The sequence below is a fragment of the Rissa tridactyla genome, chromosome 1 (genome assembly GCF_028500815.1).
Source record: "Rissa tridactyla isolate bRisTri1 chromosome 1, bRisTri1.patW.cur.20221130, whole genome shotgun sequence".
In the NCBI taxonomy this organism is placed as follows: Eukaryota; Metazoa; Chordata; class Aves; order Charadriiformes; family Laridae; genus Rissa; species Rissa tridactyla.
The window spans coordinates 183,048,157-183,063,236 of NC_071466.1; the positions used below are offsets into that span (position 1 = coordinate 183,048,157).

A 15,080-nucleotide genomic window follows, 5' to 3' on the forward strand; every position below is an offset into this window, starting at 1 on the left:
GTTTAGAAAGCTGCAGGAATCAGTGAGGTCTCAAACAGTTTACATCCCTACCTAAGCATTTTTACCTAAAGGTGCTAGAGATGAAAATTCTGTATCTCACCTGCGTGTGCAAACACTAATCATTAAGAGAGAATGGTTTTTTTTGTACCAAACCAGGCTCATAATGGGCACCATACATTATCATAGAATATTTCAATTGATAAAACTGGAAGACATTCCTGAGAATTCTTAAAGCAACACAATCTCAGTTCACCAAGCTAAAGGGGGAAGAAAAACATTATTCATTGGTACCACACAAGTCACATTTTCGTAGCTCAGTCCTTCACAACACTGTACACATACTTTGCACAGGTACACAAACAATAACATTTTATGATACTCCCCTTGTCCCTTGAAAAGTGACACGGAGAACAATGACAGAATGCAACATCAGAATAGAGTGACAGAAAATACATGCAGTACATTTTATTTTCTGAAATTTCTGCATCCCTGGAAACTAGGGGCATTTCTGCTAGTGATAATTTAGAAGATCTTGTAGAAGGCACCTGCCCACGAAAGAAATGAGTAGCAAGCTGCAATTTTTTTGTCTAGTAAAAGACACGGAACTGAGCCATACAGAAACAGATGAGGAGAAAACGTGCTTCCTCCCCCCAAGAACAGTAGTATCCTGAACCTCTAAATTAATTTCTGTAGAATACGTTGATGACTAGTACTTGTGTTTGCCATGTGCTGAGGAAAAGAAAGGCATTAACCTCACTAAAAATATCTTGCCTGAAGAGTTCATGGCGAGCTATAACAAGGTTTGACGTTTGGCAAGAAAAAACAACTCAAGCTGGGTAAAAAAAAAAAAGAAAACCATCTGCAGAATATGATACTGAAGTTTCACAGACGTACTCCTACTTGCTCTTGTAAATCAGTAACAGTGACCACGTATTTCATGTGGCTTAATGTCCAGTGACATTTCACCGTTCACCAATAAAACAGGTAGGGAAGCAGGCACACGTACAAGGGAACAAAACAGATGCCCCGTTAGATTAGCATCTCCGACGATAAGCAAATAACTACTGTAGGTTACTTCTAAGAATAAGATTTTTTTATAAGAAGTTCCCAGCTTGAGGCATCTGTTCCTTAATCAGTTACTATGTAATCTTAAATCCTTGTGTACATTAAGGCAATGGTCATGGCATCGAGACATACAAGTTTTCCCAAGTAATCCAAAATCTTGATACGAACCTTCTAATAATCTGTAAGACCCCCACATTTTCTCTTTGGATTCCCAATCCATGCCTCTTTTGAAGTTGGTAAGAAGACGAAAAAAGGTAAAGACTGCGGTTACATTCAATAAGTAATTAATGCTTATCTTCTAACTTCCAGATGATGCATTTGTACAGTCAGCTGTACCCCTTTTCTAGTTGATTTCAGTGACACAATGCAGACCCCAATCCTGAAAACATCCACACGTTTTACTTCTCACAACTAAGCAGCCCTACAGACTTGAAAAGGACTTGGACATGGCTCTACTCAATAGGTAACATTAAATTAAATTTGTTCGTAAATGAGATTTACCTTGTTAGAAACATGTAAAAATGTGAAATTTAAGTACTCAAAAATGCTGTTTGCATCAAAGAAGCCCGAAGAATATTTAGCAAAAAGTACAAATAGAAAAAAGGAACTGGTATTTCAAGTTGGAAGAAACATTTGAGTGCTGGACAAGAAGGCACAGTAAAGGGAATAAGTCTTATTCACAGACAAAATCAGTCAATGAAAAACCTCTTTTCTAAACCAAGTAGCTTTGAGTTCTCACACTATACAAAATCAGGAAAGCAGTTCAAATATGGTCAACCTCAGCTTGCATGTCCAAAACATGCCTCAAATAGTACAGTTATTATTCATTTTGTAATTGAGAGGAAAGGAAGGAAAGTTAGCTCATTGGTAGTTTATTTCAAAACCTTTTGAAGATTAATGTCCATAGGTGGCAAAGCATTCTAAGCTCTAGAGTCAGGAAAGACTTATACATCCCCTTTTTAAAATACAGATAAAGCTGAAATTTGCTTCATTGGACAGAATGCATCTGTGTTATCACGGAAAAACCAATTAGAAACTCATTAGAAACAAACTCACCCACAGTTTGTTCTGCACACCTCTTTCCAGAAATTCTGGTTAAGATAATATATTCTGAACCAAATTAATACCCTTCTTTCCTGTCCTACACTTTGTTTCTTTAATGACCTCATAGACCTTGACTTATCTTCCACTAATTAGGAGAGCAGTTGCCAGGTTTTCACTTTCAGAGTACGGATAATGTACTGCCTTATGCTGGAATGGCTCCTCCAAAGAAGCTATTTTGACATAAATTCTGTTAATGGGAAGCATTTGTTTCCTTAATGTAAACTGTGTGTTCTGTAAAGACTATCGACGCTTGACAATTAAGTTCCACGCAACTTTGGTCACAGAGAAATGTGCAAGATCTTGAAGCCTCTTTAATATTTACTGTACTTTGGAACAGAAAGCTTTTAAAAAGGACCGTAAACTGGAGCCTCATGGGAGCAAGCTGCTCAAAGCTATGCTTGTGTAACATCATTTACGCAGGGTACTTCTGACCCTGACCAGTTCATCACACCTTCAACTTGAAGCTCCTACAACCTCTGCATCTATTCACATGTACCAATCAATGTCCCTCTAGCCAGGAACATGTAAAGCAAACAGATATAATACCATTTCTTATGCATGATAATCTCTTTTAATGTCTACAAAAGACTTTAAGGAACAAAAACCTAAAAGTAAGCTCTGAATTCCATAGAAAGGCACCTGTCTCGTCTTTTTTCTCTCTCGCTTGCTTTTTTTTTTTTTTTTTTTTTTTTTTTTTTTTTTTACATTTGGCCTTTGTGCTTTCACATCACAGGTTAAAAATATGTGAATACAGGTGAAACATTACTGAAATAATAATTAATGATTTAATAATAAGAGTTTAAGTGCTAAGTCACAAACTTTAAAAACAATACTTAAAAGTGTTTTGCTTCAATTGTGTATTATATGAAAGTGAAACAAATTCACATTTGCTTCATGACAATTTCTACTGCACTTCTAAATGAGTATCTTCAAAAATACAATTCTCATGGTTTTATATCAGACACACTTTATAATTAGAAGATTAGAACAATTTGTTTGGGTTGAAAAGACAGTACAAAACAAAGCACTTAAAATTACTAAACAAAATATTACCGCCAAGTATTTCAGATATTTGAAATCACCTTTCCTGGGTCATGATTCAAAGACTGTGATACCTGCCAAGGTGGTCTAAAAAGGCTAACAACCCTCAAATACGTATTTATTTTTTTTAAAGCAAGGTTGCAACTACAAAAATGGATAGAGTTGAGTAGAACAAACATCTTGAAACAAATAATTATGAAGTGAGGTATGGTAGTGTTGAAGTGCTACAGTGGATTTCTGCATGTTCAAACTTATTTCAGGTCAACTACTTTGAAGTTTGAGATCAGCAGACTACTGACTGCTTGCTGCAATCTTTTGTCATATGACCCTTTCTTATATGTCCAATGGCCACAGAGGAGATACATTCAATTAAGCAAAAACTAAGAACATAATCAGATATGAATGAGCATATCTGGCAATTTAGAAGGCAAACTGTAAGTAAAAATGCAAGCATACAACTTACTCATAATAAATACATTTTCAAGCATTTAACATTATCAATATTTTAAAAAGAATTTAAATAATAAATGCAACTATTTTATACAGAACTGTACCATTTATTATACACACAAGTATTATCAGTTCCCTTTGTTTACAAAGGCTGGTTACAGATATATGGAATGTTACAGTACCATCTTGCATAAAATTTTAGTACAATTCGTACTTCAAAAAAAGGGTGCAAAACACCAGCCTAATAAATCTGACTGAATTGAAATATTTTTAATTACATCATTAACACATACACAACAAGCTGTACATAAGCCCACTTTTCAATCACCACTTCAAGATACTGTAGCAAGTACATTAGATTATAAATGATTCCAGCTATTCAGTAAATTCAGTAAAGGTTTGCACTGCTACTCACTTTGGAACCTTTGAGATATAGCCTGTATTCATCGATTGCTGAGCTCTTGTTAGTACAGTTAAAAGGCAGTCAGCACTGGTTGCCAAAGTACTAGTCACAAGAGATTTCCTCAGAGAAACTTCACCCGGGAACAAACATTTTTGGATACTTTTTTTTCCTTCAAAAATAATAATAAAAAAAAGTTGTATGGGGTCAAGACTCTCCGTTCTGTACCTTGGATGCTGGTGGATGCATGAAGTCCTTAAAGGGAACCAGTGCCTCTTTCAGAGCAGAGCACACTTCTGAGGACGAGCAGGTGATACATTCTACTAAAGTCGGGTACAAGGCAATAACCTGTGCCCATGTGTTAGCGTCGACTGCAAGGAAGAAAAGAACAGATTCAATCACTTACTACTGTCCAAATTCTCACAACAGATTTTTTTCAATACCTGTATAAATAAGGACACACTCAGGTGCCTAAACATAGGTACCTAGTGCTATATAGACACTACGGCATATCTGTACGGGGCTCTCAGACACCAAGTAGGATTTTTGCAATAGCGCCATACTCTTTTTTTGCAGCAGCAGCTGGAAGCCAGATGGGATATCCATAAAATGGTGCTACACACCTGTGTTTCTACGAGTCATTCGCTGTGTTTTCTGGATGATGAACTGACAAACTGAAGATACTACTTTTATTAAATCCATAACGCACATACCTATTCTGCCTGCTTTTCTCAGCTATTGACAGAAAATTGAATTGGATGCAGTTTTCACTTTTGGAAATTTGTCAGTGATGAGGCCTTCTACTAATTTCACATCATTCCAGATTACAAGAGCTATAGAAAGCAGAGGGAGAAACACTGGACCGAGACACAAAAATATCCATGGTAAAGTTTGTTAGTCCAACAAGTGAAGTTAAACATTGTAGAATGAATCTTATTTGCTATATCATTTCCTTGCTTATCTCTGGTTTAGTTCTATTTTCAAGAGAGAACAAACCCCTTATTTCAGACAACGTTAACAATTTTATTTCTTTAAGAAAGTTATTAAAAGCTACAAAAAGCGGGAGCAAAGCAATTCTCTAATTTGTCCAGTGATTCTGTTCATAAGAAAGTCTGCAGGAGGTTTGGCAATCACGGCCATAATATGGACCAGGTGAATGAAGAATTTCTCTCATTGCGGGAGGAGGGATGTGGTGAACAAGTCCAGCTGAGCTGGCTGCTCTACCCCTCAGAGAAAAGCCCACCAAAGCACCGCTTCAGCTGTATTCAGGGCTCGCCAAAAGGCTTTATTGTACCCTGGCAGGGTTCTGCCCTCAGCCTGTTGCCATCAGCCTTGGAAACCACAGTATCATAAATCTGGCGTCTCAGCGATGCTGCAAGTGAGGTACTCCCTCTTTCAGAAAACCCACCTGCCTGTGTTTTTCTGGAACGGCTGGTTTGTTCATTTGTTTCAGGGTTCAAAAGGTTTTTTTCTGTTCCTCATAACGTCAAAAGCAGGGAGATAGAGGGAAGTTTTGTATCTGCAGTTCTGTCAGAGTTGCAGAGTCCAATACTAAGACTCCTGACTAAGTTTACTGGTGAGAACTCTCTATGCATACAGTAGGTGCAGCTTACAGGAGGATCAGGACACATGATTACAAAGGAAGCTGAGGTCTTCCATTTAGTTCAGCCCTTTAAATACCTCTGTCAGCCATTTACTTGGGCATCAATGAGCTAAGACATCTTTCTGAATACAGGGGACAGAAGGTACTAGAGCAGAAAGGGAGGGAAAGCAAGACCGCAAGTTTCAGTATCTAACAGCCTGGCCCTGCGCTTTACTGGTACACCCCTTTAATTGCAGAGGGCACCGATGGGAACATGATCCATAGCAACCTATAAAGGTATCATGAGAAGAAAAAGGATCTAGCAAGACTACGTATATTTAAGAATCCTATTAGCATTTTATAGAAGGTTTTTGGTTTGGTTGGTTTTAGAAGACACCAAGCTCTATCTAATAAAATAGAAATCTTCAATTTATGGCATCTTTTATTAAATATATCTTAGTACCTTACACTTTTAGGTATACTGGAAAAACTTTGTCGTTTTTTTTGGTCTACCTGCCACCTACATACACAGAGAATTACAAAATACCGAATCTTACAGATTACACTTTTCTTCTAAGTTTGTGTGAAAACGACTACAGGAAAAAATAAATATCTCTTTGTGGCGGGTATAATGTTACCTTGTTTAGAACCATGTTGTTCAACAATAACTTACCATTTTCAGGTTGAGTTTTTTTAAGTGAATCTATGAGAGTACTGACAGCTTTTAAAACAAATATGATTTCTGTTACTTGTTGCCTACAAAGGGAAAAATGCAAACAGTCAACTACTCATTTTTTTCTCAAGTTTTCTTTGAAACCTACACAACATTAAAAAAAAACATGTAATGCAAACACCTGTAATGAAACCTACCAAAAAAAGGATATTTAAAGATTAAGGTTATCATTTGTCTTTAACTTCCCCACCATCATTGCTGTTGTCTCAGCTAGGATAGATTTAAATTTGATACTGGGAACAGTAACCGCATACACATCTCGATCTGAAAATACTCATGTAACATGATTAACTGTAACATGAAAATAATCAGTTTCATTCATTCATGATCAAAACCTTCAAAAGTTACATGAAATTTAAGTAAGTTCCCATTTAAAAGAATTTCCTGGTACTTTAGTCAATTTTTCTGTTTCAAGAACAATTACTTAAGTAATGATTCACAATGTTGCTGTTTGGGTATTTTTTTCTTATTTTCAGGGAGCCTCTCCACCTCTCAATTTAGAAACTACAGGCAGCTCTACTGGAAATACGGGGAAATCATATTTCAGAAGCATTATGTTACAGATATCAGAAACATTGTTTCAGTAACTGAAAATGTTAGTTACTAAGTCACATTCCTATTGTCTATGTAACAGCACTGAATACAACCATCATAATTTAAAGCTTTTTCAACAAAAAAATTGGTACCAACATTTTCTTTAAAATGTCTTCCCCACAAACATTTCCCTGGATTTGAATTTCACCCCTCCCTCCACACAAAATATTTTTTGAATGATTGAGGGATATTTGGAATGCAGCCTTCTTCTCGTAAAGTACTGCTGATACCTTTCACTTCCTAAAGACAACGTACGTACCGTGGAAGAGGACATTTGCCACTCAATCTCTCATCTTCTATGTAGCGATGCAATACATCCTGTGATCTTTTCAAGAGCACCGAAAGTGCCATTCGAGAAATGTAGCCTTCCTGAGGACTTGTGACTTTATTACTGAATGAAAACTGGAGCAGTGTTTCAAAACACACCTTAGAAAATTCCTCTCTCATTCGAATATCTATTTCGGCTTCTGCGAAAGTAAAACGTCATACTTAATTGTGCAGCATGCATGCCGATACACTACATATTGCATTTCAATCAGTTTATTGTATTTTGCAAAAAGGTTACCGCTCTTCTAGTATTAAAAAAGATTAACAGTAATATGAACAAATATTAAGAATACATTCTAAGAAAAGGTGACTGTGCAATAATTACAATAGTCTCAAAAAATAAAATATGCAACACATCCAGTAACGTGTTACCTACTTGACAATGCTTTAATAATAAAATATATTAAATCAATTACAAAACACCAGCAACCCCAGTTCTACATCATAAGTACTAATATTTGGTACTGTACAATCCAAATATTTTCCTCTGTAGTGGCTTATATCCATTTCTTCCACCTTTCCTAAAAAACTGTAAATGTTTTTTCTTAAAGGCAGAAGAGGTATCTGGTTAGGTACACCTTACAGTTATCCTAAAGTCATTTAGGTTTTAAGAGCAGGATATTAAATTGTCTGAAATTATTGTTAGAACTATTTCAGCTGGCACAATGCAAAACAAACTATGTAGAAAGTATAAAGTAACACAAGTGCAATATTATATATGATACTGACTAAGAAGTAAGGAAATAATTTTTAAAAACTTGCAAGGAATGCTCAACAACTTCCATGAAATAAGATATAGTTTATAAAAGCAAGTCTATACTGAATGCATGCCACGGATCCTCAAGTCTTTATCAGAATACGCACTCTAAACATTTTCATTAGTTTCTACCAAATTTAATCACCGTATCTTTTGTCATTCAGGTACCATACCTGTAAAGGAGGATGACTGAGAATGTATTGAGCCTTTATTGAGCATAGTCATTATTTGACCAACAAATTCCTTAGGAATAAAATTAGCATATGGCAGTATCTCTGTGCTGATAAGCTGCACCACCTAAAATAAATTACATGTATTTATATTGGTTTTCTGAATATTAAAGTTGTAATTCTACTATGAAGAAGACAGAAACATTAAACAAAAGAGACATGCCTAATGAAACTTCACAAAATCTTCCAATGCTAGCTTTTAAAATTTGCAGGTATGTCCAAAAATTGTGGTCTTGCATGTAACATTGAACTTGAAATAATAAACTGGTTTTCCCCCTCACTTTTGTTGGAGTTCCTGAAGCAGGTGTCGCTCAGATTTCCACTGACATTTGAAGTATATTCTTCAAATCGAATTTATCGTTTTGAAAAAAGAAGATCTAACATTAGGAATCTCCCTCCGCCCGATTCGATATCCTCACTATGACATTAACACATATCACATGCTTACAACGTGACATCTGCAAAGCAGAACAAGTGAGTTAATTATCTGAACAAGCTTAAGGCAGTGCCCTTTAACTGGAATGCTTTCTATCCATGGTCTTGATGCTCCCAGTCAGAAACAAAGTGGGTTTAGATCTCCATGAATTAATGCATCAGATCTCAGAGTTCTGCTCAACAGAACCACTCCTGGTTTTCATCCAGGAATCTTTGTGTCCCAGCTGCCACTCCAGAGAGATGACAGGTGACCAAACCCACAGGTACTGCCGTGTCTTCTCTCCAACTCCTTTTCCTTTCTACCCCTGATCCCTGCTCTGCCACATCCCTTTGTCCTGGAGTGAAAGGGGACCAGTCCCTCTTCATTCAAAGTATCATCTTCTCTTGATTTTCTTCGGCCTTACCCAACCAAACATGATCTCTTCTACAATTACAGCGGCCTCTGGACTGCACAAACAAGACCTCATTTCTTCATTTATGCGCAAGCTTTTTGGTATTGAGAACACATCTGGAGGGCAACGATGTCATTGCTGATTGAATGCCCCCCCTCAACACAGAAAGCCCTCACTTTAGGTTTAATTGTCAGCTTCCTCCATGGTTTACAATTACCTGTGTAATTACTTGGCAATAACATAATAAATAGAATCAAATAATGAGTTAGAAGCAGAAACACATTTTGGTTTAGCCACTCTACACTGTTTTGAACTTGAGTGGACAAGAAGTAGTTTTTGGCACGCCGCTTCCTACTTTTTGCATAATTCTGAAGCAGCCAAGTTCTGAAGCAGCCAAATTCTGAGCCCGTGAATTTCCTGTCTTGTTTTCAAACAAAGAAAACAGTATCACAAAAAAAAATAATGAATGGGTAACTTATCAAAAAATTATTTCAGACCAAATGCAATCTGTGAATGTCGCTATCTCGTTATGTTCAGCAGTGTATTCGTTATAGTCTCCTTACCTCAACATCAATACTCTCATTCTTCTGAAATTCTTGAATTGAGAGATTATCAGGTGGTGTACTGAAAATAAATACACTATGTTACACTTTGAAATGCACAACATGTGTAAGGAGACAGGTATGGGAAAATACATGACATTTAAACTTATTACATGCATCAAGTTGGTACTATTATATGGTACTGATTAACATTTTAGAATAAAATCTTATGAATAATCATGATGAAAATGATTCAAAGGAATAAAGTAGTAGAACACTAAAATTGAAGAGTTACAACTGATGGACCTGATTAAGGACTTGCCTCACCAACACCATTTTTCATACGCATCTCAAAGTAATCTCTCTTGTCTTACATGTGCAAAAGTCACAGTATCTGTTTAGCTGAGTCTGTGAAGGTATCATCAGGGGATCAGAGTTTATTACATTTTACTTTTTCTCTCACTTTGCAAGAGACCTTTCATTTTCGGCAGTACCTCTATAAAAAACTTGATTTTAATTTTACATTTTCTTCCACGTCCATGAAACACACTTTTCATTAATGGGACATTACTTTGTCTTTTTCCTTGATAACTTAAAAGATGTATTTATTCTTATTCTTAATGAATTTTATGAAGAGATAAACCTATTTTACAAACAATAATTTTGAAGAAATTCAAAACTTTCTGCAGGTCTTCCACTGAATATAAACATTTATTTACAGATGAAATGTCCAAAAGTGATTCAACCATGAAAATTAGCCAATATTTTACACGGTCCTACCTTACCTTAGGTAGGTAGAAATACCTTAGGTAGAATTCTAAGGTAGAATACCTTGGAAATTTGGAAATCTTGTATCATTTGATAGGAAATTTTATGCCAACCATTAGTCATGCAGTTTTCTCTGGTGAAGTTTTATCTCATTTTTTGAGTCCTTCCTTGTACTTTCTGGACTACCCATTCCGTGAATTCAAATTCCTTTCCTTTGCTGGATTATGGTTCTGTTGAGTTATTGGGCCAAGTTCCTCAGCAGGACAGAAATAGTAAAGGCCTCCAACGTAGACACAGCAATCAGCTACTTCAGCTGATGTGCCTGCATCAGTGTTTTAGTTTGGATCAGACATGGACTTTTCAAGTTAAACTTTTAGACATCCCTGTTTATAAACCGGGGCATTATAGTGCATAGAACTGGATTAATTTTCAATGAAACTAAACCAAAAAAAGTACCCCAAGCTCTTGTAGATGCTTGCATGACAGGAAGCCAGACTAGAGCAACTCTGAAATAAAACAGCTCAAGTGAGCTCTCTGCGGGTGTTGGGTCCTCACCATGAACTCTTTTGCTTTACAGATCTTCTTCTACTGCACTTGGGAGGAGGGGGGGTTAGTGGAGATAAAAAAAAACAAACACCAAAGAAGGTATTTCACACAATAGATAAACTCTGAAATATCTTGCTTATAATCCCATAATCATAGGATTGCCTGCTAAAATCTATGCAGATTCAACATACAGTTAGCAAAACTGTTAGAAGAAAAACCCATTATGAGCCAGTGACAACTTGTGGTACAAGAATTTTCTGAGCTACGTAAACTGGGAGGCTGAAAATGTCATGAAAATACCACTATGTGGCCAACCTTGCACTCTTCTTTAATAATAAATGCAACAGAAACAGCACACAGGTCTAGATATATGTCTGTTCTGACCTAGTTACGCCGTTCTCGTTTTCCTGACATAGAGCAGAAGTCGGAATCCTCATACTTATGTCTCTTTGGAGTTTAAAGATGGTTGCAAAACCTGATGGATTGTGGGTTCAGTTTCTCCATAGCACCTAATTTGCACTGAAGGTGGTATGTTACTAGAGCTAATGGAGTAACTGGTAGCATTAACAACAAAAATGAGAGACAAGGCTCTACGTAAGGTCAATATAATTTCATATATTGAATTCTCTCCTTTTCCTATAATCTTACTTTTTGTCTTTTTAAAATAACTATGTAACATCTTCAAGCTGAGGAACAGTATGGAAATATGACCGCTTGAAAGGAACAGTTAGAAATACTGGAATTAAGATTGCCTGTTCTACTTCAACTTGCTGCTATTGTGTATGCTTGCATGTTACAATGCATCTTAAATTAGATGATGATTTTTTTATTTTTTTTTCCTCCAGAGAAACCATCTGATTAAGCACACAGGATGGTCACTACTGAGAAGGAAGGAAAATGATAGGGTCAATCTGCCACAACATTCCCTGCCTAATTTATGGCAGAAGAGGCAGACGCAAGGAAAAAGAGAGCTCTGGACTGAACAAAGACCCAAGCTGTTCCGTGAGCAGAGGAATCGGTGCAGTATTGCAGTGATGAGCAGACCAGCATCCTCTGGCCTATTTCCAAGGTCCCTCCCCAGCCCCCAGGAGTGGGGGGGGCTCTTCCTCCACCCCCTGTCCCTCCCCAGGAAACACCAGACATGGTGGGTGAGCTAAGCACGTGCACGCCGGCAAGGCAGCTGCCAAACACACGGTTGTGGACCTGTGCCAGCCTTGTCCTCATAAGGGCACTCCTCTGGGCCTGTCTTCTCCATCCCACTGGCAAGTTTAACGAAAGCTTTAAGAACTCTGGAGGCTTCTAATTCTCACTCAAATCCAGTTATTTTAGCTAACAGGTTTGGGTTCTTCCCCCCACCCCCCTCCCAGTGCTCCTATATGATGCTGACCAAGTCAAATAAGATTTTTCCAAGATAGGCTTTTTTCCCCCCATCTTCTGGGTGCTTAGCATGACACACCTGAAGTTCAGTCTGCTAATTTTCATTTTTTTCCTACAGCTAATTTTCATTTTTGACAATTATGACAGAATGTACCAATGTTCCTGCTTGAAAAATAAATAGATCTCCCTTCCTCAAAGGGACTTCACGTGGATAATTTCACCACTGTCTGTGAAACACTCAAGTGTTACACGTATGACTAGAAAAAAAGCAAAGATGAAAACACGAAGTACTGTATTTGTTATTGGATTGTGTGTTAGGCAGTCAGCAAGTTTGGAGTTACATGTTGAAAACAAAGAATAAAATGAAATATTAAGTAGCTGTTCAGTCGGTACCTTTTGTAACACATAAAGTACCTTTAAATAGTAATTGTAATAGTATTATGATGCATACAAATGCAGGCCATGTTGAAATACACAGGATGCTTTCATTCTGACGCTTCCTAATTAATGAATGACTGACTTTCTGAACTGAGCTTTACTTTAAGGAGGTGTTAAGACCTTTCTGTCCAGTCATCTACATCTAATCTGCCAGATAGGCTACACGTTATGCTACATACTTGTTCATGTAGCAAATTACTCCCAGGTAAATAGATTTTTGTAAGGTGTCTATATGACACATCTATCCAGGAGCCAAAAACTTTGCTGCTCTCATGCAATACAGCTGAAGTGTAGTGGAAGGGTCGAGATCCAGGGAAGACCAGAGGTGGGGTGATGTCGACTGTTGCTCTGTGCAGGCTTTCCTGGGTACCAAGCCCCCAGTCACTGCCCCCCATCCAGGGAGGGCTTTAGAGCGTAACAACAAAGAGCAAACAGCTACCCAGAGTCCCGCTGCACACAGCGGCACTCTGCTCTGAAGCATCTTTTTGGGAGAGTATTGATTTAATTCCCTCGTGTGAGCGCAGGCTTCTGCTCTAGGAAATTATATATACACACACATTTGTTGAATTTTATTTTGTATAATGGCTTGACATGTTTCCATGAAAGCCTCTGGGAAAGAAGAACTATATGAAATAATAAACAGACCAGCCTCTTACTAGAAGACAATTTTGTGTAAATTAAGTTACATGAAATGTATTAATTCTTAAATGTCATTTTGATTTATAATAAAAATCAAGATTATTGAGCCTCCTCAGCTGTAGCTTGCTTTTTTAAAAAAAAAAAAAAAGAATAACAGCTGAAACTTATTGCTTGGAAGCTGTTAATTCTCTATGACAGTAACATTTTCTTTTTTCATTTACCTGGGTTTTTTGGCTATATTTCAAATTTCTTGATGTACAAAGCTGCAGAGACCATTTCTGCTGCGCTTTGTACTTTTGAAACATCAACGATCCTCTCATTCAGCCCCACAGCTGGCTTGAAATCCTGTTCCTGTCCAAAAGACAGAGGCAAGACCATGCAGGGGAGGTTTGCTATTTTAAACACAGAGATTCACAGAGCTGTTAATTTAAGGGTTCTTCTAACCACAGTGACCTCTTGCCTAACCAACGCCAACTCAGTTTCACTGCTGGAAGCAATATTAGGCTACCTACACATGCAACTTCTAGGACCACAGTGATTAGAAGAATTATGAGTTAGACTAGAAAAAAGTTTAAAACGTTGATTAAAAATTCAGACCATCAGTGGAATAGAAAGAGTTTTATCCTTCCACTCTATTCTCGGCCAGGTAGAGACTTGGAGAATGTGCATATGAAAATGAGACAGTATTTTAATGAACAAAGCTAATGGGAAAAACTAGCCAAATCTGTTATGCAGTGTTACTAGGACGACTGACTGCAATTAAGACATTATCGAGTTTTACAGAGATGCAGATGTTTCATATTTAGAACCATCCCAGCAGTGCTAAGTCAGCTTTGAAGAATAAAGGTTTGAAGAGCAGATACAAAAGGAAGATATTTACCTAGCTTTGCATGAAGCCTGGACAGATAATAGCATGGAACATGTAGAACATTAAATAGCAAAAATTGTGCAGTATGAAAAGGTATCAGGAGTGAAGGAAGAAAAGTAAATTTCTTTGTGATAAAACATTTCTGTTTCCTTGAAGCAGAGCGCTTAGGAAAAATTACAGAATGCTGGCATAAGAAAGTCAATTTTCAGTTTTAACCTCATTCAAGTCTAACTGAATAGATCTAACTGTATTCCTGTCACAAGGGGTGACACGTTGGATAATGGTAAAAATCCAGATAATGCAGTAATGCTGTTACTCTGTCTCACCAATAGCCTCTCGGGGTATCTCTGAATTGCATTTTCCAAATTCTTTGCGCTCCAGTGCCTTTTCAAATCCATGCTGTTCTTCAGCAGCGCAGCCAGACTTGTATGCTTCTGCACCTGACTTAATAAGCCCCCTGTCCTGCATGGCATATTTGCACATTGGAAAGCCACCAGGGATGACTGACTCACAGCCGCAGTAAGCCACAGTTATGGCCAGCAGGGTCACTAACACCAAGTCAAGTTTACAAGTCACTAAATCTAACTAAGAGCAAAGGGTGCTCTCATCTTCTCATCTGTGGCTTGATCAATTGATTTTGGTGATATGGACAAATATCCAAGTACTACCAGGAGTTTTAGAAGACACAACTCGTTGTTAATATAAATAAATCAGGGAACACACTGAAAAACAGTTTTTATACCACCTAGCTGGTCAAAAATAAAGGACCAACATGGACAGCTGGAAATAAAA

The 15,080-nt window shown here is 37.3% G+C and overlaps 1 protein-coding gene across 3 annotated transcripts in view; it reads right to left on the reverse strand.

Moving 5' to 3' along the window:
- Positions 1-1,111: 1,111 nt before the first annotated feature.
- Positions 1,112-15,080, reverse strand: part of MON2 (MON2 homolog, regulator of endosome-to-Golgi trafficking) — a 76,269-nt gene continuing 62,300 nt past the window's right edge. For 2 of the 3 annotated variants that reach the window (XM_054199307.1, XM_054199304.1), the window contains 5 exons: positions 9,674-9,734; positions 8,227-8,350; positions 7,229-7,436; positions 6,316-6,398; positions 1,112-4,431 (listed from right to left, as the gene is read on the reverse strand). In XM_054199307.1, coding sequence (XP_054055282.1) covers positions 4,268-4,431; positions 6,316-6,398; positions 7,229-7,436; positions 8,227-8,350; positions 9,674-9,734 — 640 coding nt within the window. In that variant the 3' untranslated portion in view covers positions 1,112-4,267. Of the gene's footprint in view, positions 4,432-6,315; positions 6,399-7,228; positions 7,437-8,226; positions 8,351-9,673; positions 9,735-11,813; positions 13,772-15,080 lie in introns of those variants that run through there. The other variant, XM_054199315.1, reaches the window with a different exon arrangement.